Below are 27,537 nucleotides of genomic sequence, written 5' to 3' on the forward strand. Positions count from 1 at the left end.
TGACTGGCCAGTAAGTGGCAGAGTTAGAATTTTAAACCAGGTCTATCTGATTTTAAAGACTGAACTTTTAATTACTATTCTGTGTAGGCTCACTCAACTAAAACTAAATAAAAATATAATTATTTCACTGAGGAAAAATAAAAAGTAATTTTAATGATGAGACTTGTAACTGCCAAATATTAAGTGTAATGATTCTGAGAAAAAACTCCAGTGGTGAATAAATTGCATCTCTATTTACTGCAAGATCTTTTGTTCAAACTGTCTTTAGCTTTAAGTAATTTAGAAAGCTAATGATATTTTGATTATGGGCTCTTAAGATCATATATACACGGAAGTAATGAAATGCTGAAGACATGCTTCTTATATTTCTTTAATGCTGTGTCTTTATAAATAAATTAGTGCTGATTTGAAATAGTTATTTTTAATGGAAGAAATTAAAATAATATTTAACTTAAAAGAATGAAGTACATTCCTTCAGGTTTTCCCTTACGTAGGTTTTCAGGCTTTGTGTGATTACTGCCCTTAAAGGGTCTTCAAAAATAGTTTCTCTTAGCTAAATTATTCCCCCATTCTAGCACATTAATGAGAGAGAGAGCATTTGTGTGAATGAGGTATCATTTGTTGAATTTCCTGAAATCTGTATTTTTGAAAGTGTTCTATTCCAGTTCACGGGCAGGGAATGTACTCGCACCATCTGTGCGTCCAGATGACACTACAACACTTTGTCATCTCTTTCTGCCACTGCTTCATTACTTAACTCACTTTTTCCCTGGTACTTCACCTTTGGGAAGCCATCCCAAAGCATCCTTTCTAAGCTCTGTAATGTTTTTAAAATTAAATCCCTGGTTGTTTATTAAAATGTCACAATCTGCCCACTTCGTCCTAGTGTTCTTTTCCTAATGTGCATAGTTTGTTAATATCTGTATATAAGCCTTATTAACTCCATTTAGTACACTTCTTATTTGTTTTAGAGTAGTAGATATTTCTTAGCATATTGTTGATGACATGAAGACTGTTAATGCTGGCTACTGTGTATAAAATTATTGAAACCACATTCAGAAGCTAAGTTGTGCATATTGTACTAATTATTAGGTTAAATATAAAGCTATAAATCAGCTATTATGATAAGAAATGAGTAAAGAAAGATGACTGATATTAAAAGATTTCCAACTCAGGTAATTATTTCTTCTTGTTAAGTAGTAGAAAAGTGGGTCAAATACTGTTTCCCTGAGTTTCAGCACTTTGTAATTGCGTGTGTTCTGTTTTTTCCCAGTCTGCAGTATTTCAGTGATGTCAATGCTCTTGTGCTGATTTTTCTCACAATTATAATCATATTTTGTCGCTGACATTACATTCAACAAGTAAGTCCCCATCTCTCTCGACTGTTTCAAGGTGATGACACAGTGACCGGCGATGGGGGCGAGTACCTTAGGCCCGAGGACCTGAAGGAGCTGGGTGACGACTCCCTGCCCAGCAGCCAGTTCCTGGACGGCATGAATTACCTGCGATACAGCTTGGAGGGAGGCCGCTCCGACAGGTATTCACAGAAAGCGCTCCCTTTGTGACGATAGTGATAAAAAGAAGTAGACACGATCGTGGACACTTCACGGGTGTCCTATACTCTCAGCAGTTGGTGTATGATCTTACTGCGTCTCTAGCAACTCTGTGTCCGCTTTAAAGGAAAGGAGGCCTAGAGAGTGTAAGCAATTCAGTGAAAGTGTAACTTTGTAAGAAGCAGAGTCATGATAAATAAAGGGCTCTGAACCATTAAAGTATGATACTTTTAATCACCTACAACTTTTTCTCTAGGCAAATTAAAAGGATGGTTTTGCCTTAGGGGCAATCTTTACTCAGTGGCATTACAGGTGCTCCCAAATCCCCTTGGGGTTTCTTGTTAGTGGAATCATTTCTGTGAACCAAACTATATTGTGAAGAAGGATTTAAAAATAACAAATTGAGAAGGAAACGTTGCCTGGAACTGACTGTTTGAAAAGGAATTGGAATAGACTTCCCCAAGAGCCTGGATACCAAAAGCAGTTTGAGCAAAATCTGAAGGAGACCAGGTTTTATCACCAGATCCAGGGAGGTTTACATTTTGTTCTGAAATATAAAATCAGTTTGGGGGGTTATTACTAACTAGCACATCAGGTGTTTATTCTTTTTTGAGACAAACTGATTAAGAACATTCCATGGTGCCTCATGACTGCCAATTTAGGTTGTGTGTGATTATTCATACAATGTGATATCTTTTGCCAATCAATAATCTCAGGTTTATAATTTTAATATTGGCTCTATTTTTGGCTATATCCAGCATATGTGGAGTTTAAGAAATAAATACTTTAGAGAGTAGTCAATGCTAAAGGGATAATTAGCAAAAACAAGCCTACCTTGGGCTTTTTCCTTGAGTACTAATGCCTCCCTCCTATCTTTTTTTTTTTAAATTCAATGTACACATGAGTGCCTTTCTGGACTGGCTTTGTGGTAGGTGCTGGGGTACAAGGATGACTAAGATACAATTGCTGAGTTCCTAATCTAATGGCATGAGAGAAGGGTGAGGCCAGCGGTACCCACAGTGCCCCCGAATCCCTGAGGCTCAGGCTTCCCGGAGCGGATGAGCCCAGGTCGAGAAGGAATGATGAGTAATAGTGGTGAGGAAAGGCAGGGAGGGCATTTGAAGCTCTAGTGAGGTGAGCAAAGGCTTGTGGTGTGTGAGAGAAACATAGTGTGATGCGGCTGGAGCGCCAGTGTGAAGGCGGGGAGGCCTCGTCTGCATTCTGGATGGCTCTCTCTGACAGCGAGATAGAGGGTGAATTTCAGCGGCTTTGTCAAAGGGCTGCCCCCCTCTGGTAACCATCTGAGAGACTATTGCTGCAATGTTCACTGGAGTAGCTAGGACAAGACTTGACCTTTTAACCTGGGTGGTGGCAATCCTGGAGAGAATTTTAGAAATGAAAAATTTGAGAACCTATCAGTGAGGCAGAACTGGCCAGATGTGGTGACAGATTTTATGAGGTGGGCGAGGAAGAGGAAGAAGACCCAACTGGCTCATTGGCTGCAGTGACTTAGATGGAGAGGGTCCTTGGGATCAGGATATAGGAGGGGCTGCTTGGAGAGGGAGGATAGGGGAGCTTATGAGGGGCCAGTGCTCTAGATTCTGAATTTTGATACACTGCTTAATTTGAGCCTAACAACCTGAGATTCTTGAAAGACTTTAAATTGCAATAAAATATTTATGGCCTTGCAAAAATTCACAGTAATCTGTGAATAATCATATTACTGTTATCCAAAAATCCTTGTTTTTTTTCAGCTTGATTTCTCTTGTTAAGAATAAGTGCTTAACTTGATCCTTTTGCCTACTTTGAAATACTTAGTAAGGAGAAAGATTTAGAACAATACTTTCTGTAAGACAAGTATCAGTGGTTTGAGGATTCTACCTAAACTGAATACTTCTCAGCTTGTAGAGACAGGGGATATGAAGCAATGAAGACATGATCAGTTGTCCAGGGCCACACTTGCATTTGTAAAACACAAGATGCATTCATCCTTTCTGAGTTGGCGTTAAAGTCAGCATTTCATTTTCATGGTTGCATTTTTTTTTTTTTTTTAGTTTTGCTTAGCCAATTGAATATGTTATCTTTTTCGGTAATCATTTTTTCCTTCTCATTTCTTTATTTGGTGTGCTTTCAATAGTACCATGCCCAGGTAGGTATTAATTGCATAGCATGAAAACATGACCTTCCTGGATACATCCACATTTCCCTGCTTACTGCTCAATATATGTGTATTGTGTGTGTGTATGTGTGTGTGTGCGTGTGTGCATGTGTGTTTTGGCAAGGGTTGCTTATATTCTAGAATTATGGATTTATTCTCAAATTAGGATTTTTATGTATTAAATTGAGTATCTATTAATATTTGAGCTAGAAGGGGGAATGTTTTACTAGAATGAAAGTCTGTGACATGCCCCCAGCCCGACTTTATTTTAACTGTCACAGCACCACCTTGTGGCTGATCAAACATTAGCGTGGCTTCCCCGAAAGAAAGGTGTTTGTTGTGAGGTCGCTCAGTCGTGTCCGACTCTGCGACCCTGTGCACTGCTGCCCACCAGGCTCCTCTGTCCCTGGGATTCTCCAGGCAAGAACACTGGAGTGGGTTGCCATTTCCTTCTCCAAAAGAAATGTGATTAGTCTATTTATAGTTGGAGATGATAGGAAAAAATTATTCTGATGCCTAAAATGTATAAGGATGCAGAGGAATAAAAATAGCTAAACTTTGATTACATTGAATAGGAATACAACCAAGATCTGATTAGTTGGATTTTGTTTCCATTTTATTTTATTATTGCTTACAAATTAAAAAATGCTATTCAGAGTCAGTGCAGAACTAAGTAACAGTGAACCACAGAAGCTTCCCCATGTATTAAAGCAAACACACTGAATTTGGGGATATTCACTTGTTATAATAGGTTTGAAAGCACCATTAATTGAATTTCTAATAAATCATGCAGCTTGCTAGGATAGTAATTATTATAATTTTCAGTGAAATTGCAAACTTTGTACCACCTAATATGTGTCCATAAGCAGCTGTATCATGGTGAAAAAGTATAAATTTAATATCATAAAAATCTTTTGGCTCATCCCTTAGCTGAGCAGTGAGTAAAAATTTACACTTCTATAGATATGTGTTATTGCAAATTGAACTGAACAGCACCACCTCTGACCTATTTAAAAAGTGGCAATTCTGTTGCAAACTATTTGAATTTACTTGCAGTGTTTTAGGAGAAGGCAATGGTAACCCACTCCAGTACTCTTGCCTTGAAAATCCCATGGACTGAGGAGCCTGGTAGGCTGCAGTCCTTGGGGTTGCAAAGAGTCGGGCACGACTGAGCGACTTCACTTTCACTTTTCACTTTCATGCATTGGAGAAGGAAATGGCAGCCCACTCCAGTATTCTTGCCTGGAGAATTGCAGGGAGCGGGGAGCCTGGTGGGCTGCCGTCTATGGGGTCGCACAGAGTCAGACACGACTGAAGCGACTTAGCAGCAGCAGCAGTGTTTTAAATCAGAGTAGACATTTTCTGATCCAGAGACTTAAATTATAGTCATTATTCTAAAGGAGAGAAGAATTTCCTTACTCTTAGAATACTCTAACTTCATTGATTTCATTTAAGTAGATTCTATAATATCATAAAAAAAGAGCAATTAGAACTATAAACATTGATTAAATACCAATTAGCATTTTATAAGGCAGTAAACAGAGAGAGCTAAAATAAAATCAGAGGGTAGAGATATTCAGACATAGGGTTTTAACTTACTCATTCTCTTTACTCTCTCTAACTTCCCTCACTCTCTGTCTGTAGATCCTAATATCTTTTTCTCCCTACCCTAATCTCCTTTTTGTGATCATTTTGTCTCTTTGTTTCCTGTCTTCTCCCTCTGTATTTCTTTTGTGTTTGGGCTCTAGGAAAGACAAAAAATAGCACCAACATCCCTTTGCTCCTCTTGGTTCAAAACTAGTTGAAAGGTAGACCCAGGTATTAGGTTGATGGATATGAGTAATCCACCTTTATTACTGACACATTGATTACAGGATGTGGCTTTAAATTCGAGTTCCAAGGAACTCTTAAAAACCTCGTTAATACCTCTTTACATTCACACCCAAAGGAGCTCTTAAATACTTCATTCCTAAAGCAGACACACCTCCACTGAGTTATGGGACCTCCCTGAGAGTAGCAATTGAGACCTGGCTGCCCTCTTTCAAAGTTTACACTTTTACAGTGGTGGCAGCCACGTCACTGGGTCTTAACTGAGGCATCTTTTTTTTTTTAATCCATTCAGTTTGTGCCCATCCAAGCTAAATATCCATTTTCTTTTTGACACCTGTGTTTCTTCTATTCCAGGGCTGCCTTTAAGGGTAAATTCTACACAGTGATGGAGTCTCTACTTGCTGTTATGAGCAGGCATTTTTATTCCTGCACTCCAGGGCCTATTGATCCTTTTGTGCTTTTCATTAATATAAATCTAGCACTTTTAAATGTATAAATTCACTGTCTGGATCTATGAATTTCAAAGCCAAGGAAAGAGACTGTGTAATTAATACATCTCAACCCAGTAGAACTTGATGGGGGAAGATGGAGGAGCCCATAGACAACATATCATTTCAAGAGGTTGACCTCTCTACTATTTTTCCCTTCTTGGTTCAATTCAAAACAAAATAAAGAAGAATAGAATTTAAGAGCTGTTGATCTAGTGCTGCCTGGAACAGAACACATACAAGTGAATCTTTAGTTATCTTTGTAGTTTAAAGCAGGGAGAAAAAAAAAAGTCCGCCAGTTGAGACAAGCTTTTGCTGAGATTAAAGACCCCTGTCCCCAATAGTTTAATCCCCTTCCTATCCTCAATTTCAAAGTCAGGCTAAGGTTAGTCACAGTAGCCCATTTATGAAGTGCACCATCAAATCTAGCTGCGCAGCTGTAAAAATAGCTGTAATATAAGCTGCTTCCTGGTGCCAGGACTGAAACCCCTGTGAATGGTTTGCTTGGCATCCAGGCTCCTGCCATGGCCGTGTCAGGAGCCTCTATCTTCCCCAAGAGCCTGTAGAACATAAGATCATGTATTGACAAATTCTGTTTAAATTTAATTGTATTATAAACACACAGACTTATATAGGTGTAAAAACATATGATCAGATACTTTAGCTTTTGATTCATGTCACTTACCCTCTAATATTCAGCATTTACTTTGGGGGCATAGATCTTACAGCAAAATAGGAGAAGACCCCAATTACTATAAATTATCTACCAAGTGATGATTTCCTCAAAGATAATTGGAGATTTTGACACCTCTCAAAGATGACAATATATGGCTTACAAACTTAGGTATATTTGCAAAAGAAAATAGTTTCTACTAATAGATCTGCTAACTTGATGTTTAGTCCATAATTCTATAGCGCTTCACTGGCCAAATACCTACTAGCTAAAAGTAAATGAAATCTTGCTTCTATAAATACTGAAAGTTTGCCTATCTCTTTATTTTCCCCTGTGGGCCTTGGGCTACTACTTTGAATACAAATCTTTAATTCTTGGGCTACCATGTATAAAATATAGTTTATTTAAGATACCAATGTATTTATCATTTGATTGTACAAATTGACTAGGACGTAAGGAAATTGCCTCTGTGCACATATCGAGTTTCACCCGTTGCACATGAGTATGTAATTCAGAACTCTGAAATTCAGATTTGCCGACAATGTAAAGCATCGCTTATCAAGGCCTGAATCCCGTTGTGAAGCCAAACCTCAGTTCTGCTCAGTGTCCGCTGGCAGATGTGCGCGTGTGGTGTGGGTTGGTCTTAGGAACGTTTTTCTGTGCTCTTGCATCTCATTGCCACAGCAGCCAGCGTTCTTTGGTGCTTCACTCACCACACACAGGACACGCACAGGGAACAGTGCTGTCCTTTGAAATACCTTTATTGGAAACACCAGAGACAAACAGGAGAAACCCTGCTTCCACAGGAAGCACGCATCTGGCCACCATTCATCTCGTGTAGCTTCCAGGGGTGTGCACCGACGATTTCAGTCATTCACAGCTGGGAGGGGAGGAGAAAGAGGTGTGGAGACAAAGGAAAAGGAGTGAAAACGAAACCTGTGCTTTCATTTCATTCTCTCCGAGGGCTGTCTTCTACTCTACTCATATTTTTCCTAGCTGCAGGGAGATTTACATTTAACACAGATTTAAGCACTCTATCCTGGAATTACTTTCTGTGTGAATTTCTTATACTGGCAGTAAGCTACAGTTGCTGGTTTTAAAACATTTCTGGGAAGAAAATGAATCAGATTAGGAGGATCAGATTTTATCTTCTGGATTCCCTTGTGCCCTGGCCATTGAGTGGTAGGAACCAGTCAAAAGATGTGTTAGTTTAGTTGCTGGACAGAGAGGTGTGGCAACACAGAGCCCCGTGTTTCCTTCTTCCACGGTTGCGATTTATGTCCCCCTGGAAGTTGCACTGTTAGCTAATAGCACGCTTTTTTCACTCTCCTGCTCGGCTCATCATTCCATCCTCCCAACCCTACTACTGCTGTTGGTAAATCACCATGACCTCCTGCCAACCTACCAGCCTTCGGTCCTTCAGTTCCGACAGGTCTCACACCCTAAGCCATGCCTCCTACCTGAGGGACAGCGCCATGATCGACGACACGGTTGTGATCCCCAGTCACCAGGTATGTGACTTTTTGCCTTTACCTTTCTGTTTTCTGGAGACCTTTTTAACATTCTCTGACACTGGAAATGTCTGGAGGAAGATTTTTAACCTAAAAAAAAAACTGTCTTAACTCAGTCGATAAGCCTAGGATAAGAGATTTACAAGTTTTTCAAAAGCATAAAGAATGTTTGCTGCGTTTCTCAATGAGCAGAGTTTTTCTAAAATAATATACTACTTGTGTCTTCAGCTATGCTGGATTCTTCTATGAAGATTATATATAAAACTCAATTTCTTTGTGTAATCTCTATTAAAGGAAAATGTAAGGTTGGATGCATTTTAAAGTATAAGATAAAAGGTACAGGTTAAACTATGTCTCTCAATATTTAAAATTGTTTTCTATGAGAAAAGATGTAGAATTTGTTATGAACTTAATTTTAGATATGATTTTATCAGTTTTGACTGTATATAAGAAAGTAGATGAAACCTACATTTTTCAGAGACAACTTCTCAAGTGTAACCCTACATCAATAATGTAATTTAAATTGGAATACATTATAAAGATATATTTTAAATGCCTTAGTCTCATATCATATTTTTAAAAGAATGTTTTCCCATGTAATACCACTTTCCTGTGATGCCAATTTTTGAAGTTCATTATATTTTAATTTAATTGAAAGAAAGTCTTTCTTATTAAATCCAGTGTTCTTTGTGTTTAGGTGACAACTCTAGCCAAGGAGGCAGAAAGGAATTCTTATCGTCTAAGCTGGGGCACTGAGAACTTAGACAACGTGGCTCTTTCTTCCAGCCCTATTCATTCAGGGTGAGTAAATCAATATTATGTATCCAGATCAAGAGGTAAAAAGAGATGAGTGAAAATAACAGCTTTGTCCAGTAGCTTTAGCTGATGGCTAGCTTACAGGGGAAGTGACCTTTTTTAAAAAGGTCATGCTTTATCCGCTTTATCTGCCACGGACTCTCTCCACACAAACAGACCAGCAAAAAGGGTTGAATTCAGCATGGAAGAACTGACCATTGTTTTAAAATAACGCATAGGACTACGTCAAATAGCTTGTTAACTAACCAGAGTATACCTGTGGCCTCCTTATTATTCATATTTTTGTCGTTAAGATACATTGAAAAGAGGGGCAAGATCCATTTGCTTTTGAAAGTTCTGTTTACTAAGATTAAATGACTAGTTTAATAAATGCCTTTCCTTGCATATTAATGCATTTAAAATAATGTTTACAGGAGTCTGAGTCATATAGATATACAGAGGAGTTCACATGATGCTTGAAGTAGGAATATGTTAAAAAGGGAGATTTGAGTGCAACCAGTTAGGTTCTCAAGATGACTTTATCGTTTTAAAATCATTCAGGTAATATATATGCCACTACTTAAGAAATGCTGCCTATTTATATTAGCTCATTAAAAAGTAGGACTTTGAGTTAATGATTTTAAGTATTGTTAAAGATATTCTTAAGTTAGAAGAATTCAATTATTTGGAATATAAATTCCTTAAGGGGTTTTAAATTGTAATACTCTTCACAATCGGTCTTTTCCTTACATTTTAATGGTTTCAAGTTGTATAATAATTTCATAATTATGAATAAACTTTTAAAATGTTTTTCTTTAATTACTTTTTAAACCCTGCTCATATTTTATCTAACTAAATGTAATATTTTGATTTAAATTATTATCCCAAACTCCTTATCCATAATCCACAGAATGATTTTGAGTAATGGATCCTTTCTTGTTTCTATTATTCTAAAATATTCTCCTTTCAGGAAAGCATTCTAAGATACTGTAGTTTAAAATTTGGGACTTCTTAATCTGATCTTCTGTTAAAGGCTCTTAAAATTAGTTATTGAAAATAATCATAATACTCTTCTTTGTTAAATAAGTAAAAGCTAGTTCTTGATGCAAATGTTATTCAGGGGAATAAAAACCAATTAAACCTCATTCAAATTTACTTATTTTAAGTATAAAATGAGATAATTAAAATCTGACAGCTATAAGTGGTTCAGAAAGCATAACATCACATACTAAATTTTTCAACAATAATAAAAAAACCTTGGGCCTAGAGTGTTGATGGATAATAGATCAGAATTTAGAAACCATTATCTAGTATTTGAAGTCCATGTCCAGCCTACAAAGTGACAATATTATTTTAAGCAAAATAGACATAGAAAAATTGTCTTTTTGCAGACCAAGATTTTAAAGATGCTTATTTTTTTTACTATGAAACATGATCACTGACTCTAATCCTCAACTCTGGCTGTACGTGGTAATCACTTGGGGGCTTTAAAAATACTGATGCCCAGGCCCCAACTGAAACCAGTTATATCACAGTCTCTGTTGTTTGGGCCTTGGCATTGGTATTTTCTACAAGCACCAGTTGTCAAATATATTTGTTTTATATAAGCTATTAGAAAGGAACAACATTGTGTAATAAAGCTTCGACTATAAGTTTGACTTAGGTAATTAACATATGACTAGTTCCCTCAAATATCTTTTTATCCTTTCCATTTACTTAAGTATTCTCTCTTCACACACTGTTGACTTCTACAACACACCAAATTTTGTGCCAGGCACTAAGGAAAACAGATGAGTAAGACCTAGCCAGTACCTCTGAGAAACTTGCTGATTTGTTGTTATTTGAATTTGGAAGACAGTCTCTGAAAAAGCAATAACGTGATGGTTAAGAATGTGCTTTGGAATCATATCAAACAGAATTCAGATCCTGGCCCTGACACTCAATATGTGGCACTGGGCAGGCTGTATAAAATATTTCAGTTTACTTATCTATAAGATGAATGTTATATTATAGAGTCCATAGGGGAGACTTAAGGATTAGATGCTTCTTAATTAGTTAGCATTTTGCCTAGAAAGAATAAGTACTCAATAGATTTTAGCCATTAGTATTTATACAATCCACACACACATCTTTAGCAAGTTTCTAATTAGTGAAACAAAAGTATTCTGAATTCTCTGAATGGGAATAACCAGTGTGATACAATTCATAATGGCAATATTTGACTTATTTTTTATCAGGTAATCTATCATAAAGTTGTGTCTCTACTATAGTATTTGAATGAACACTGCAAAAGATGGCTCCAGTAGAATGGATAGTTACCACTAAAAATTTAATATTTCAGAATATGATGGTATTTGAAAGCTACTGTGATATTAATATAAACAGTATTCATTATATATCATATAAAAATGACTTCTTATAATTGTATTTGTTATACATCAGGTTCCTGAGTAATAGTTTTTATGTAATTTTCAAGGAGCTGAGTTTCTCTTTAATTAATTAGGTGAATTCCTTCCTAGGCCACTTCAAAGCCTGCCCAAATTGTAAGAAAAAAATAATTTTTGATAGAGGGGATAATAAAGTTAGCTTTTATATGCATATGTCTCTAGTTTTGTGTATAATGATCTATTAGATTAGATGAAGAGATTTTAGATTAATAGAAGACACAACTTCTACCAATAAGCACCATTATTTCCTTTTACTTCTACTTTCCAATGACTAGTGTTCATCACAATAGGAGAAAAAGTATCAGTGATTAAAAAATCTGTTCTGACCCATAAATACAGCTATTATCTAGCAAAAGAAAGGCTGACTGTTAATATTTTTGTTGTTTTTAAAGAAGTTGCCTTACTGATTCACAGTGTGATTATTATTTCTAGTATCCTAACCATGATCACATCCAATGCAAGTTTGGACAAGAACTTAAATTTTACATTTCTTCCCCATTTCATTAAGTGCGTAATGAATCAACAGATGTAAGCCACAAATTTCTATCAATAGCTAGTTTTGTGACTCATTTTAAATATTATTTCAAAAGTCTTTACTGTTACAGTTTTTTAATGTCAGCCAAGTGCCAACAAATAAATGTCAGTTCATGATGTCAGTTCATATATAAGACATAGGAACTAGAAGTCAATAGGAAAGCAATCTTTTATAGGTCTTCTTTTCATAAAAACATGTTGAAGGTGGTTTCGCTGTGAACCTAAAACTACTCTAAAAAATATAGTCTATTTTTTAAAAATGTAAAGATGTTAGCTCAAATAGTAGAAGTTGATATTTGAAATAAAAAAAAATTTGAAATTCATTGAAATTAAAGATATTTTTCATTTGATGACATCAATATTTATCTAAGTACCCGTGGCAGTTAATTTAGTTGTTCATGTATTTCAAACATTCTTTTTTTTTTTAATGGTACATGAAGGTAAATTCTTTGGGGTGAAGAAAATTGTTTCATAAGCGGTAAAACAACTGTTTTGTCAAGTTAGGTTTCTGGTCCAAAGTATACGTATATCCATTTGTATATCAGGTGTTGAAAACCCAAGTGGACTCTGTGAAAACATATGGAGTGTTTTGAGGAAGAGCAGACTCAAGTAGAAGAGGATGAAAGACAGGACTGTAACGTGAGATTAAACAATGTGACCAGTGAGGAAGACAGGGAACGAAAGTCTTGAAAAAGCACTAAGACTTCATTGCATAGTTTTTGTTACCTATAGTAGGTAATTAATGTTATCTACTCTGCCTTATAGTTTATGCTACTGTTTGTCATTGGAGCTAATTTTTAAATTGCACCTTTTCTATTTGCATTTCTTATGTAGCAGCCCAAAGGGCATTACCATTATTTTGAAAGTATTAAAAGTGTGAGTGAAAAGCTATGGAGGCAAAACTCTGTCTATCAAATCAAAGACTTTTTAACTTTCATTATACTGCCCCTTGATGTTGTGTAGCTTCTTGGATATTTAGACTTTGAGTACCCACATACGCCAATGTTGAATAAGGCCACAAATCCCTCTCCAGTGATTTTATATCCCAATTCCCTAACCTGGGAGTTACTCCATAGCCCCCATATCTGGGTCTTCTCTCAGCCTTTTCATAGAGCTGTATCTCATTTGTATTTCCATCCTTTTTTTCAGTGAATATGGTATTGGTATATGAATATTTCATTTGAAAGTCACTTCTGATTTCCTTCTTTATATTTCGCTTTATCCATTCCTTCTCTGTGCTAAAGTATCTATTCTGTTGCAGCCGCACCTCTCCATGTCTTGATCGTGACAACAGCAGGTGAACTTCCACATCATTCCTTCTCTGAACATGTTGCCTCTCCTCTTCCCCTTTCTCCATGTCCTTCTCCTTATACCTTGCCTCGGGATGCTCTAGTGTGACCATACCTAGCCAGAGAGAGCGAGAGAGAGAGCACACGAAGGAGAATGATTTATTGTCTCCATGCCATGACCATTACTGAATTCCCCATTATGGTACAGGGAAAGTGGGTATTTTTTTATTTTGTTGGAAATAAGTGGGTTTATGCTAAAATGAATGTAGACCTAATGTGAGAGGCTGTCTTCATCATAAGTCTCCATATCTCTGCTGCTTTCCAGAGAAAAAGGGCTACATAGAGCTGAAAGATGTCATTCCCAACAATTATGCAAATTGGTTAAGCTATTTTCAAGTTATAGTAAAGGTTATGATTTTAAGTGTCACTTAGCAGAGTTTTTTAAAGCTATAGTCTAGGTGAACCAAAGGCTGAAAGTTTATTAATAGTGCACTTGCTTGCTAGTACTGCTTTAAATGCAACTTTTGTTATTTTGGAAATAGTACTATAGAATGATTCCACTGTTCTAAAAGTATCAATGACTCTATGCTATTTTGATAAAGTCATTTTTTAAAGCTCTTATCAGACTACTGTTTATAGTATTTTTATTGTACAGTCATCCATCAGGATACTGAAGATTGTCTACGAATCAGACAATTTTCAATTTTGACAAATTTATATCCATTTTTTTACTTTGTCTGCAATACCCACTAAATATTTTGTTTCTATTCATGAACATAGTGATAAATACATTTTTGGTGATTTTAACAGGTTTAAGTCACTTTATTTCAAAGTTATTTTTCATCAGTTTTTCCGTTGACGGAATTTGGAAGATTAGGAAGAAATTAAGGAAATTATAGAGGACAGGTTTTCTCACAGCAACCCAGAAGTCAGATTTAATTGAAGGCCCTCTTGCTATGTATGTGTGGATCACTGAAGCACCCTGATGACAGACTTTTTTCCTATTTTCACTCAATAACTAACTCTGAATGCTGCAATCTCCTCCCCATCCTTACCCCATGGTCCTGGATGAATTAAACGTAAACCTAAGGATTCATAACTTTTGGGGTGGAGGATATAGTCCTCAAAAGACCAGAATCATTGTTTTCTGCTGCCTCCTCTGAAGCATGTATCTGTCTAGCTAATCAACTACATATTCCTAGGCAAGTCATCTGCATAATAATGGTGGATTGCTTTTGTTTTATTCCTTTTAAATTGTGATAACACTGTATCTCACAATTTAGAAAACTTCAATAAGGATTTCTACTTTGCATGACTGCTGAATTTCCTTTGAAGAGTAAGATAAACAATTAAAACCAAGTATGTTATGTGATGTTTTTTTTGTCTGTACAGTCTGAAGTCAATGTTTAGTGTAGTATGTGTATACATTTTCTGCAAAACTACTCTTGATTGTTTTAGCCATACAGCAAAAATAGTATATATTTCTTGGAGGAATAGCAGTTTGTTTTTCAAATAGAAATGCTTCCAGAACTTCTGAAATGGAACATTCCAGTAGGTCAACTAACCTAGTTAGAATTTTAATACCAGAATGCCACATTAGAGTTTGAGTTTAATCAAAGTCTCTCATTTTGGGGATAAGAAAACTGAAACCTAAAGATGTTAAGTGACTTGCTAGAGGTTACAGCAGTAATTCAACACAGGGTTAGATCTCGTGATAGATCCAGGCTGGAGCCAGGAAAGAATGTGGTACTTGTTGAATTATCTTGTGCTCTGTAATAATAGTGTTTTTTACATCTTCTTTAGTGCAGTTCATAAACTAATCAAAACTCCATATTAAACTACTTTAGCAAAGCTCTGGGTTCATTGTAGATATTTAATAAGTGTTAGTTTCTCTGTTTAATTTTTTATATTATACGCTAATTTTAAGACATTCAAAATCTATAAAATTATGTGCATTTATTGAATTCTATCTGCTTGACCCACAATGATTTAATTCTCGCTCTACCCTTAAGTGGTGATAGGATTATCCCTCATTGACAGATGAGGCTTCAGTCACAGCTCACAGTGGAAGTGAACTTCAATCCATTTATCAATACATTTTACTTTAGTTCTTTTCATCTCCCAGTGTTAGGGTTAGGGTTATCTTGTTACATTTTTAATCTCCTGAAAATATGAGAAAAATCTGGTATGTGAACTAATTTCTCTCATGAGTCACCCTAGCCTTTCACTTTTTCCTGTGATACAACAAAAAAATGTCTCTTACAATCTGCTTTTTCAGATTGTTATACATCACAAAATAACTTATCCACTAATCTATTACCTCAGCTTCGCTGGTGGCTCAATGGTTAACCACCAGCCTGCCAATACAGGCCACTTGGGTTCGATCGCTGGGTCGGGAAGATCCCCTGGAGGAGATGGCAGCGCACTCCAGTGGGAAATCCCATGGACAGAAAGGAGCGTGGCACAGAGTTGGACACGACTGAATGACTAACACACATCCAAGTAGTAACACCTTTTGATATCCTGATATTTTTAATGAAAATATTCAAATGCTAAGCCAGTTTTATATTATAAACTTTTGTTTATATTTATACATAAACAATTTTATATATAAACACTTTATATATAAGCCAATTTTATATTTACGAACTTTTATATTGGATTAACTGATCAGCATGTTGACTTTTATCAAAAGATTTCTCGTCAGTACCTAGAAAAAAGAAATTGAATAGTTATTTCTCTTATTCTGTCTTAGTTGAAGAAAAGACTTTTACATATAATTCTGCATAGTCAGCTTTTTAGTTGTTTACTCTAATGAGATCTGACGGGTGTTAAATTTCTACTTTAGCCTTCTTTTCAATTAGAAATAAATATATACAGCTTCTCACAACTTACCTTTTTCATTCTTCCATCATTCACTATTTAAGCAGCATCTTCAGTTACACTATTTGAGTCTGCTTTGCTTAGAGTATTTTCTTACTAAATTTGTAAACATTTTTATTCATTTTGACTATCAATATTTAGCTCTTTCATGACTTCCCATCCTTTTGTTTCTTTCTTGATATCTTTCTGATTTACTTTCTTCTCTATCTGCCTGCCCCTCTCTTCCTTCATCTCTCTCTCCCTCTCTCCTCTAATAATTCCCTCAATAGAGCTTGTTGCTATTTATTAGTCTATTGCACTTCCTTTAGTTATTTCATAAAGACACAAAAGCTTGTTTTTGTTGGAAATTTTCTCTGAATTAGACACATTGCCTCTTTAATTTTTCAAATTTGCTTGGTGTTCTGGTGCAATACTTAAATATAATTTTCTAGATCTATGATGACACCAAGACATATGTAGTTAAATTTATCTACTGCAGCTTCAGTCTTTAGGCCCTTTTACATCCCAGTCTTTGGTCTTTCTTCATATAGTTTTCACTCCTAACAAAATCATTACTTTGGTGTATCCAAACTCTTGGTTTTTTGCTTACTCTCATTTTCTACTAATCCTCTATCAAGGGAAATAAATATACTCACTCTCTCATTTTCAAGCAGGGAAATGCCTGTAGAGGAATATTTAATATTGAAGACAGTCCTTCTCAACTATTTAGCTATTTTATGAGCTGAAGTGTTTGAGTGTAGTAATTTGAATGAAGTCTGACTGGATTGGTTGTCAAGGAATCAAAGAAGTAAATAACCTACTTTAGCCTTCTTCTCAATTAGAAACAAATATATACAGCTTCTCACAACTTACCCTTTTCACTCTTCCATTCGTTCACTATTAAGCAATTACTTCTTAACTGCCTACTGTGTGCCCCATTCGCATTGCACTAGGCACTTGGGACACGGGAAGAAATACGGAGCACGAGGTCACTGCCATTGTGACGCTGTTATGGTCCTGTGTGTGGTTTAGCTCATCTCTCCTTGAGCAGGAGAGTAAGTGATTCCGAGTAAGTGAAATCATCCTGTGACATTTGGGGCTTAGACTGTGGGCATCTTGGCAGCAGTGACTATGTCTTTACTTTCTGTATCCTTGCTCAGTTCCTAGCAGAGCACCTGGCACTTACAAGAGGTGTGGAAAATGTGACATGAAAAGCAGCATGGAAATTTGGGGGTAAATGAGAACAAAAGAAAATTTTGAAAGAAAGTCAGTAACATAGAAATCAGAGAAACTAATCAAACATGTAGGTGCTTAGACATTGTTACAGCCAAGTATATAGCTACTTCAATTCACTCCTTATAGAATGCACCACTAGAAGATATTCTAAATGGAATATATATGCTGTAAACCATTACCAGAACAAATATAGTGAAAATATAATAGCATGTACCATGAATGGGGAAACACCCTGAATGCTTTAAAAAAATACAGGTAGTATTGGATATTGATAATATTAATCAGATGTATTATAATAATTCCTTACTAGTTTGAGTCCCTGTTCTTCATCAAGGGTGCTAGTAATCAAAAGATGAAAAAGAAATCAAAGAAAGTAGAGAAAGTCAGAAATACAGCAATGAGTTCGAAATAGCACCGGTTGAAACGTCAGTCATTTTTTTCTAGTTTTTATAAAAATCAACATAAATATCATAGTCAAATGAAAATAATAAAATGGAAAAGAAACCTTTATAGTCATCTAGACGTTTTACCAGTTCTTTCATTCTTTTGAGCGATAGTGCATTTTAAAAAGCAAATAGAAAATAATTTAAGAATTCCTACTTAAATACTAGTAATGAGAAAAGCAGCCCACATTTTCTCATTGTGTTTTGATAAAGACCAGAAGCATCCATACTTCAGAACTGACCTGTTGCTCATACTCCCCAGTTTGTGCCCCATACTAAAAACTGAGAGGACTGGGTTTGAACTGGTAGGTCTAGACTGGCTCCTGCAAGGGGAAAGAAGTGTGAGACCTCTTCTCTTGGTCTCGTTCTGCTTGACCTGCTTCAGATAGGCACTCTGAGTCCTTCACAGACGTCTGCATTACTAGCAACAGGGGTTCTGTTTAATAGCATGCTTAATGAGTTCTGTGTTCTGCTATGAAGAGGATGCTAAGATATTTTTCCTTCACTTAATTAAAAATAACACAAATATATTGTGTTTCTATCCCATAACTTACTTTACTAAAATACCTTTCAAATGTTTTACATGTTTGTTATGGATGTAATATCTGAGTGTGATGAATCTGGTATAGTTCTGTGCTGGTTAAGTATTAGTAGATCTTACTATACCTATGTGTTGCTCTCCTCTTTCTGTTTTGGTATAAAATTCTTGCAAATGCAAGGAGCATTGGGAAAGACAGTAATGCTATTTGTGAGAGGGTGTGCACATTATTTGTGTGTGTCTTTGTGTATATGTATATGACCATCAGATTGCCTGGTTTAATTTTTCCTCCTTGACAAAATGAGTGCCTCCCAGACTTTGAGTTTTATACTAACCTAGTGAGACGAACTCAAACTAAGCTGCAGAAACATCCTGAAGGAACCAACTTCAAAGTTGAGACAAACACTTTCTCTTGGTACAGTTAAAATAAACAAGCCAAATCACCTTGGATCATTATTCCCTTATTCATGAACCATTAGGTTGGCAGAAAAGAAGCAAAAGAAGAGATGCCTTTACATTTCTGAATTACTAGCTATGATTTTCCATGTTCAATTTTTTATAATTTGGGGAAAATCATGATGCACAGATGCCTTCCATTATCATGAGCCCAGGATTTCCGCCTCAAAACCCAGAGCAGAGGGGATTGATAATCTTGTTTTCTGTCTACCCTTATCAATTAAAATGGTATAGAAGAGATATTTCCACCTAAGAAGTGAAAAAGCACCTTTGAATCAGTAATTGGGCTCTTTCCAAAGCATTTGATTATTTTGGTTTTCCTCTTTTTTAGAATGTAATCAGTTAAAAACCTGCATCCTGGGTATGACAGTGTTGTAGCAAGATGCATGTACACGGGTTTGGTCTTGAGAGAAAGCCTGTGAATTTTTCTTAAGTCATAGAATTATGCAAAAATGATCTGGACACAATGTAATTTTTGAAAGTCAAGTTGAGTTAACTTAGAAAAGCTACAATTTAGTCTTCCCTCTCTGCTCTGTCTTTATATTATTTCAAACTATGGATTTTTCAGGACACATATAGAAGGAAGCAAATGCCTCTGCATTTATAACAAAAGGAAACTCATATTCTTTATGTAATTTCATTCCACTTTCTAAGTCAGTTGGATGTATTTTTAATCTACAAATTCATGTTTAATTTCACCATTGTCAAATTAGGAGCAGAACTGTTCTTTAGTAACAAATCAAAAAATACAGAAATTAAAACATCAACCAAACTGAAATAAAGGCACTGGTATAAAGTAAAATTACTTTTTAAGGGCATGTTTTTCGCTACCATGCATATAAATAAGAAATGTTTTAAGAACAGAGCATTATGGAAAAAAGCTAACTTGACAAAGCTTGTTTATCTGCCTTCGATATTTCAAAACACCACCTAATCTTCCATTTTGATTTTTAGTTTCCTGGTTAGTTTTATGGTGGATGCCCGAGGTGGTGCCATGCGGGGATGCAGACACAACGGGCTCCGCATCATTATTCCGCCTCGGAAATGTACTGCCCCAACACGAGTCACCTGCCGACTGGTCAAACGCCATAGACTGGCGACGATGCCTCCCATGGTGGAAGGAGAAGGCCTGGCCAGTCGTCTGATTGAAGTCGGACCCTCTGGTGCTCAGTTCCTTGGGTAAGGGTTTCTGATAAACCTCCCAGTTAGTCACCAGTGAGCTTGTCCTCTACATGAAATCACTAGGATGGAGGGGAAAAAGGTACGTCAAACTTTTGGAAGAAGGTTGGCCCCTATGAAATTTTTTAAGAATTGAAAGTAATGCCTCAATGTTTGACCGCACTTAAATGCCTCTTGTTTTAAGGCATTAATGGGTTAAGCATTCAGGTTGATTATTATTCTTTCTCTTTGGATGTGATGGTAGCTGCCAGGCTTCCACTATGAATAATCTTACTCTGGTTGATGGTAGGTATTTTTTAATCTGGATTTAAGTGGGAAGGTCGTAGGGAAAAAAAACAGTTGGCCCTTGAACAAGGCAGGGGTTAGAGGTGCTGACCGCCCCCCACACAGTCGAAACTTTGCAAACACCTGAGGGTTGGCTCTGCCTGTAAGAGGCTCCTCCACATCCCAGGTGCTGCATCTGTGGCTCCAGCAGCCCCTGGTGGACCACGTGGTTCTGAAATAGTTGCCACTGAAAGAAATCAAATGGGCCTACCTCATTGTTCAAGGGTCAACTGTGCTAGTCTGTTCTGAACATAAACTTGGCGTCTTGTATAGTTACAACAAACAGTCATCATCTTCGCTTTGGAGAGCAGTGTTCTTTGTAGGACATACAAAAATTTAATCTATGTGATTTGTCCTTTCTGTTATCAAAATTGCTACCATGAGTTAAAAATTATCCTGGCAGTTTTATTTGGCATAGATTTCATTAAGAGGACAAAATCAAGAATGACTTTCACCATGCTCATTTTAGCAATTTTGAGCAGAAATAAGCTTTTCTTCTATTTGTACTGCTGCTGTTATGTTACCTGGTATCTCAGTATGCCAAGAAAAAGTAGTGCCTGCTGAGAACTGACAAAACGAAGTTTTAGAGGGGGACAAGTTTCAAAACATTTTGAAACAAATCGGTTGTATTTAAGTCTTGTTATATAAAGTCTTGGTGCTAAAAAACTGGGAGAAAATCCTATTAATTATGAACTCTTTTGCTTTGCTAGTGTCATACTGGGGAGAGGATTTCTTACTTTAGAACTCAGGAAATGTTCTAAAGCCTCGTAATTTGGAGCAAACTATTAACAGGTTGTTCCAAATTATGTTCACACCTGAAAAGGTGTGTGTATGTATTTCCCAGTTATGCAAACTACCTCCCATGTCCTCCTATCACAGACCAGAGATTTAGAAGGAGCCTGTGAAGTTCTGGGTTGCATCAGAAAACTCCATTATGGGTGGAATAATTCCCCAGTGATTTGTTTCATATTCTGTAACAGGTCCTTTCTCCTTCCTCATGGACAGATAGTTGTAGGTTTTTTAATAATTGACAAATCTGTTGAGAAATACCCATGAAAACTTCTGGCCTCATTATGGAGTCAGAGTTTTTATTGTATTCCCAACAGCTTTGTCTTTCCTGTGGAGCATATTTTTTTTTTTTTGGCTCATGCCCTGGCGGTGAACCTAAGCAGGAATAGATCCGACCCCCAAGCGCCCTCCTTCCACGCGCCTCCATTGTACACTCTGGGTCTCTGTTCTCGCTCTTTGTGACCAATGGAGGGGGCAGAACCAAACGCAGTGTGAAACCAAACTTCACTCTGTTCATCAGCTGGTGACGCTGGGGTTCTGTGCAACACAACACCTGAAGCTTACCTATGTTCTTTCTTTCACTGCTGCTTTGGATGTACTCAGTAAACTTCACCTGCCAACGGCTCCTCCCCCACTTAATGAGGGAGAAAGTTTGGTCAGCCGCATCCTTCAGCTGGGGCCTCCTGGAACCAAATTCCTTGGGTAGGAGTGACTTAAAACAAATCGATGGCTGCGGGCCCCCATTCTTCTCCTTCTTCTGCAATATGATTTCTCTTTTTGTCATTGTGCCCATGACATGTCCCTCTCTATGATTTAAATTCTGTACAACCTATCTTTAGTGGACCATTTCTGACCCTTGTGGTATGTGACTTTTATTTTTGAGTGATGTTTTTATATCTTTTCCCTTAAAGTGCTGTGACCTTCATTTTCATTTAAAGCATGAGATCTGCCTAGTTGTACTATGTGCTAGTTATGGTGTTGTTATGATAAATTCGGAGTCTGTATCAAAGCAACCTGGACTGAAAAAAAAAATCAAAAGCCTCTCTGGATTTTGAGAGTGAATGTGACCGAAAAATAGTAGGGCAGTGCATGTTCTGGATCCTGAATATAATAGGCATTGGACACAACCTGGCTGCCTGCGGAGGTGCTCCTTTAGGGCCACACTGTGTACACATGCCTATTGTTTCCTTGAATGGAGGAAATAGACGGAAAGAGTCCTTGAGTGCATGTCTCTCGCGTTCCGAAGTAGTTGACTCTTCTGACATCTCCTCATTTATTACCACATGAAATTACGCAGTGTATGAGCCATTTTCCCTCTTAAACCATTTTGTCATTTTGCACCTTGTAGAAAACATTTTAAGAGATTGGCATACCTCATAGATATGCATGTACATTTCTTTTGGTTAAATGTGTTATCCTTACGTTTATCAAAGGAGAAGTTCCAGAATGCCACATGCACTCACAGGGAGACATCATTGGCTTAAGGTAGCAGCATGGCCCCGGGGACTGGTGCCCCCGAGGTGGGGTGCTAGCTACTGTGGGACTGTCTGCTAGCTGCAGGGCTCCAGAGGATGGCCCCGCTCTGTCCCTGTCCCCAGAAGGAGAAGAATTCCAGGTCACTTTGCGACAGACAGAGTCGAGGTGCTTGTCTTGCTGGTGGTTAGCTCCTGTCCACACTGAGTGTTCTGCCTTGCTGTGTCAGGCCTGTGATCGTGGAGATCCCTCATTTCGCTGCCCTGCGAGGAAAGGAGAGGGAGCTGGTGGTCCTGCGCAGTGAGAACGGGGACAGCTGGAAAGAGCATTACTGTGAATACACGGAGGATGAGCTGAATGAAATCCTGAATGGCATGGATGAAGGTACTTCATGTTGAAGGTTTAAAAGGACTCTGAAGTGGAGGCATGATAATGATGCAGTTCTTTATATCCTAGGGTGTGTGTGTGTGTTACCTAATCCAATTTGGGTCTTCTCTGCTGACGCTTGCACAGTAAAGCCTGCCTATTGATGCTAGGTTGTGGTGAAGTAACTACCAGGTTATTGCAGGTGCCAAACAAGAAGTCTGGGTTTTTGAGCATTAGCTTGTTTGGCACCAGTGGTAAAGAATCCACCTGCCAATGTGGCTTTGATCCCTGGGTTGGGAAGGTCCCTTGGAGAAGGAAATAGCAACCCACTCCAGTGTTCTTGCCTGGGAAATTCCATGGACAGAGAAGCCTGGCAGGCTACAGTCCATGGGGTTACAAAAGAGTTGGACATGATTTAGTGACTAAACAACAACAAAAGAGTGTTCCGGTATATTCCCATGGTGATGCATTGGAGTGCACAGTATGTTTGCCTAGTCTTATTTTTGTTGCATTCAGGAAAATGAAATTCTTTAATAGTAAATATCTTACATTAATAAAGAAATACAGCCCCATCTCTATCTTTTGTGCAAACTCTTCTAAAATATCAAATAGAATAGATGCTGTTTCATAACAAAATGGATAGATACTGGATAATATATCCATGATTTTTTAAAATGCCTAACCTGAACATTTAGATATTTAAGGCATTGATAAAAAGTGCTAAACTTTTCTATAGGAAAACTTACATATACCCATAACTACTACCTTATAGGATAATGTAATTTTTTCTTTCATTAACTTATTTTTTAATTGGAGGAAAATTGTTTTACAATGTTGTATTGTTTTCTGCCATGCAACAATGCAGATCAGCCATAATTATACACGTACTGTGTGTGCTAAGTTGTTTTAGTCGTGTCTAACTCTTTGCAACTCTGTGGACGGTAGCCCACCAAGCTCCTCTCTCCATGGGATTCCCCAGGCAAGAATAATTGGAGTGGGTTGCCATGTCATTCTGCAGGGAATCTTCCCAACCCAGGAACTGAACCCACACCTCTTACTTCTCCTGCATTGGCAGGCAGGTTCTTTACCACTACCTGAGAAGTCCTTTATCTCTCTCTTATGCCTCCCTCCCCTCCCCCCATCCCATCCCTCTAGATCATCACGGAGCACCAGGCTGGGCTCTCTGGATTATATAGCAACTTCTCACTAGAATAATACTTTTAACTTTCTATTAAGGAGTTAGGAAAATTAAGTTCACTCACAGTTTACACTTAATTTAAACAGAGAGTTAGCTAGGGTTGAATTTCATATGCACACTGACACATATAGTTAAGGAACGTATTTTTCACTAGGGCTTTAGTTTCTGTAAATCCCAAATCCCAGCTTAGGCCAATTACCCTCAGGTTGAAATACATTAGTTTGCCTAGAGGGAGGTGTTCTTTCTTAGGCCTCCTGACGTTGCACAGAGATGAGGTGTCAGTCCTGATAACCAGAGATATATTCCACTTTACGTGACTACACAAATAGGCATGCTTTTTGCCCAAGTGTGAAAAACATACCAAAATTTGCACTGACCTGGGCACACAACTGTGTGGCTGTTTGTCAGATTTTGTCAGTCTTCCAGGACCACTGGCTGTAGCTTCATGTGAGGCTCATGGATAATAAAGTGTAGCCTGACAGTTTAATGTTTCTTCCTGTACCCTGCTGAGATTTAGTAAGAAGAGAGCCCACCAAAGAGGAAAGTATGCCTTCTAGATGTGTGGGTCAGTATTTTCCAATTAAGATGTAAAGATCAGTATTCTTACTGATAAAGCTTGTTCTGTGCTGTATTGAGCTGCTTCTGCTCCTGGGAACCATTTCTTTTGCTTGCATTGAGTTTAGGACATTTCTGTCTGATATATTTACCTGTTATTAACACTGCCATGTTGTCCTTAGATGGGGACCCACTCATAACTTTTACATAAGTAAAAAGCTCATTTTGAAACCAAATTGAGTTTGTGTATTTTTATGTTTGTTATGTTTGTTCTGTGAAAACCTGTTCTTTCCTAAGTATATGCTAGTAATTGCCAATGTATTAGTTAGTCTTCAGTCATGAATGATCAGATCCTGGGACTTCTGACTTTTGCTATCTAGTTATATTCAAGAGTCAAGAAAAACACAGTTGCTGTTCATGCCTCTGTAAGAATTGTAAAATGTTTTCTAAAAATGAATAGCTTTCCATAATCCCTTAAAATTCAATAATCTACTTAGTTCAAATTTTCAAATTTGTAACCAGTTGAGTTTACTGTATTGCCCTATATATCTACACTAATGCAATTTATCAAGAGTCCATTATCCCATCCTCCTGATGTTAGATGATCTGCTTGGTAAGTTCATGATTTCAGGGGAATATTGAAACCCTAAATTTGCAATCATGATCTTTTAAAAATATCCACAGTGATTATCTCAGAGACAACCATGCCACTGGAATGAACACCCTGATACAAATCTTACCCTTCGAAGACAGATTTTATTCTTGCACTCCTCCCCTGAGAACCAAAAGGACCATATTACTTCTTAAAACCACAAATAACTGGTTTTGAACTAACTTTGAAATTTGCAAAGAAAGGAGCCCCTTTCTTTAATCAATTTCCTCTTCATCATGTTGAGCCAAAAATAGGACAGGTTCCTTTCATTGCCCTCAAACTCCCTCTGGAAGTAGATGCTTTTGTTTCACAGTGCCCTGGAAAATACCTAGTTTTCACAAAGAGAGAAAATGTGCCAAGCAAATGCTGTCAGGTCTTGAGAGATTCTGGTATTGTTAAGATAGCCTTGTTTTTTAAATTTTCCTATTATTTAAAAAAGAAGGTTTTTGCTGCCACGTCTGTTCAGTGTTAACTACGCCAGTGAGTTTGCTAGAATGCTTTCAAAAGCGAATCCTTGCTCTATGAAGATGGGTCATTTCTTGTCTCAGTGCTGGATAGCCCGGAAGACCTAGAAAAGAAACGGATCTGCCGCATCATCACCCGTGACTTCCCACAATACTTTGCGGTGGTGTCTCGGATCAAGCAGGACAGCAACCTCATTGGTCCAGAGGGAGGCGTGCTGAGCAGCACCGTGGTGCCCCAGGTGCAGGCCGTCTTCCCCGAGGGGGCGCTAACCAAGCGGATCCGTGTTGGCCTACAGGTACGCCCACACCAAGAGGCAGCTTAACCTAGCATGGATTTTATTACAGCGATTCAAAATCAGCTTTTCAATAGAGAATTAAATGGCTAAAGAATCAAATTATTCCTGGGTGAGCAAAAGCTGCCCTCAGAAGTCATCAGTGTCATAAAGTTTTATATGAGTGTTTGGTAACAGTAGGAAATTACAGTTGCCCTATTTGAAGACACAAAACTGATTTATGAAATAAAAAACAATGTGTTAAGAAATTTGACATGGAATATAATGATGTATTGTTTATTTTAATATTTTTCCTTTCTTTTAAAAGGCTCAACCTATGCACAGTGAGTTGGTTAAGAAGATTCTGGGCAACAAAGCTACCTTCAGCCCTATAGTCACTTTGGAACCTAGAAGAAGAAAATTTCACAAGCCAATTACCATGACCATTCCTGTCCCCAAAGCTTCAAGTGATGTCATGTTGAATGGTTTTGGGGGAGATGCACCAACCTTAAGATTACTATGCAGCATCACAGGTGAGTCACAGAGGACTATTGTGTTAGTGATAGAAAGTTCTGGAAGAAGAAACTTAGATTGTAAATACTAAATTACCTTTGTCCTAAGATGCCTGCACCTTATTAATATGCATTAGTTCAGGAAAAGCACACTAACTAGGGAAGTGAAAGGGGATAGGAAGTGAACTGATATTTTCTAAATAAAGCCTGATGCCAGACTTTTAGACACTTCATACACATTGTCATTTTTATCTCCAAAGTAGCCCTCTGAGAAAACTTTAACCCCCTTTTCCTAGAAAGGAAATCAAGACTAAGAGAAGTTTCTTTATAATTTGCCTGAGATTATACTGTAAATACTGTTCATGGGGTTCTCAAGGCAAGGATACTGAAGTGGTTTGCCATTCCCTTCTCCAGTGGACCACATTCTGTCAGGCCTCTCCACCATGACCCGTCTGTCTTGGGTGGCCCCACACGGCATGGCTTAGTTTCATTGAGTTAGACAAGGCTGTGGTCCGTGTGATCAGATTGGCTAGTTGTCTGTGATTGTGGTTTCAGTTTGTCTGTCCTCTGAACCCTAATCCTAACCCTTACTCCTTGGAAGAAAAGTTATGACCAACCTAGACAGCATGTTAAAAAGCAGCGACATTACTTTGCCAACAAAGGTCTGTCTAGTCAAGGCTATGGTTTTTCCAGTGGTCATGTATGGATGTGAGAGTTGGACGGTGAAGAAAGCTGAGCACCAAAGAATTGATGCTTTTGAACTGTAGATCCAACCAGTCCATCCTAAAGGAGATCAATCCTGGGTGTTCTTTGGAAGGACTGATGTTGAAGCTGAAACTCCAATACTTTGGCCACCTCATGCGAAGAGCTGACTCATTGGAAAAGGCCCTGATGCTGGGAAAGATTGAAGGCAGGAGGAGAAGGGGACGACAGAGGATGA

At 37.6% G+C, this 27,537-nt stretch overlaps 1 protein-coding gene across 50 annotated transcripts in view; it reads left to right on the forward strand.

Annotated features, from left to right (window-relative positions):
* Window positions 1-27,537, forward strand: part of ANK2 (ankyrin 2) — a 696,383-nt gene that overhangs the window by 621,994 nt on the left and 46,852 nt on the right. For 28 of the 50 annotated variants that reach the window (XM_043438156.1, XM_043438131.1, XM_043438157.1 and 25 more), the window contains 7 exons: window positions 1,393-1,537; window positions 8,111-8,213; window positions 8,911-9,014; window positions 19,768-19,992; window positions 22,808-22,962; window positions 25,898-26,109; window positions 26,414-26,618. In XM_043438156.1, the coding sequence (XP_043294091.1) occupies window positions 1,393-1,537; window positions 8,111-8,213; window positions 8,911-9,014; window positions 19,768-19,992; window positions 22,808-22,962; window positions 25,898-26,109; window positions 26,414-26,618 (1,149 nt within the window). Of the gene's footprint in view, window positions 1-1,392; window positions 1,538-3,690; window positions 3,703-8,110; window positions 8,214-8,910; window positions 9,015-13,250; window positions 13,287-19,767; window positions 19,993-21,708; window positions 21,808-22,807; window positions 22,963-25,897; window positions 26,110-26,413; window positions 26,619-27,537 lie in introns of all 50 variants that reach the window. The other 22 variants (XM_043438144.1, XM_043438160.1, XM_043438135.1 and 19 more) reach the window with 7 other exon arrangements.

Source organism: Cervus canadensis, chromosome 19 (genome assembly GCF_019320065.1).
Source record: "Cervus canadensis isolate Bull #8, Minnesota chromosome 19, ASM1932006v1, whole genome shotgun sequence".
Taxonomy (NCBI): Eukaryota; Metazoa; Chordata; class Mammalia; order Artiodactyla; family Cervidae; genus Cervus; species Cervus canadensis.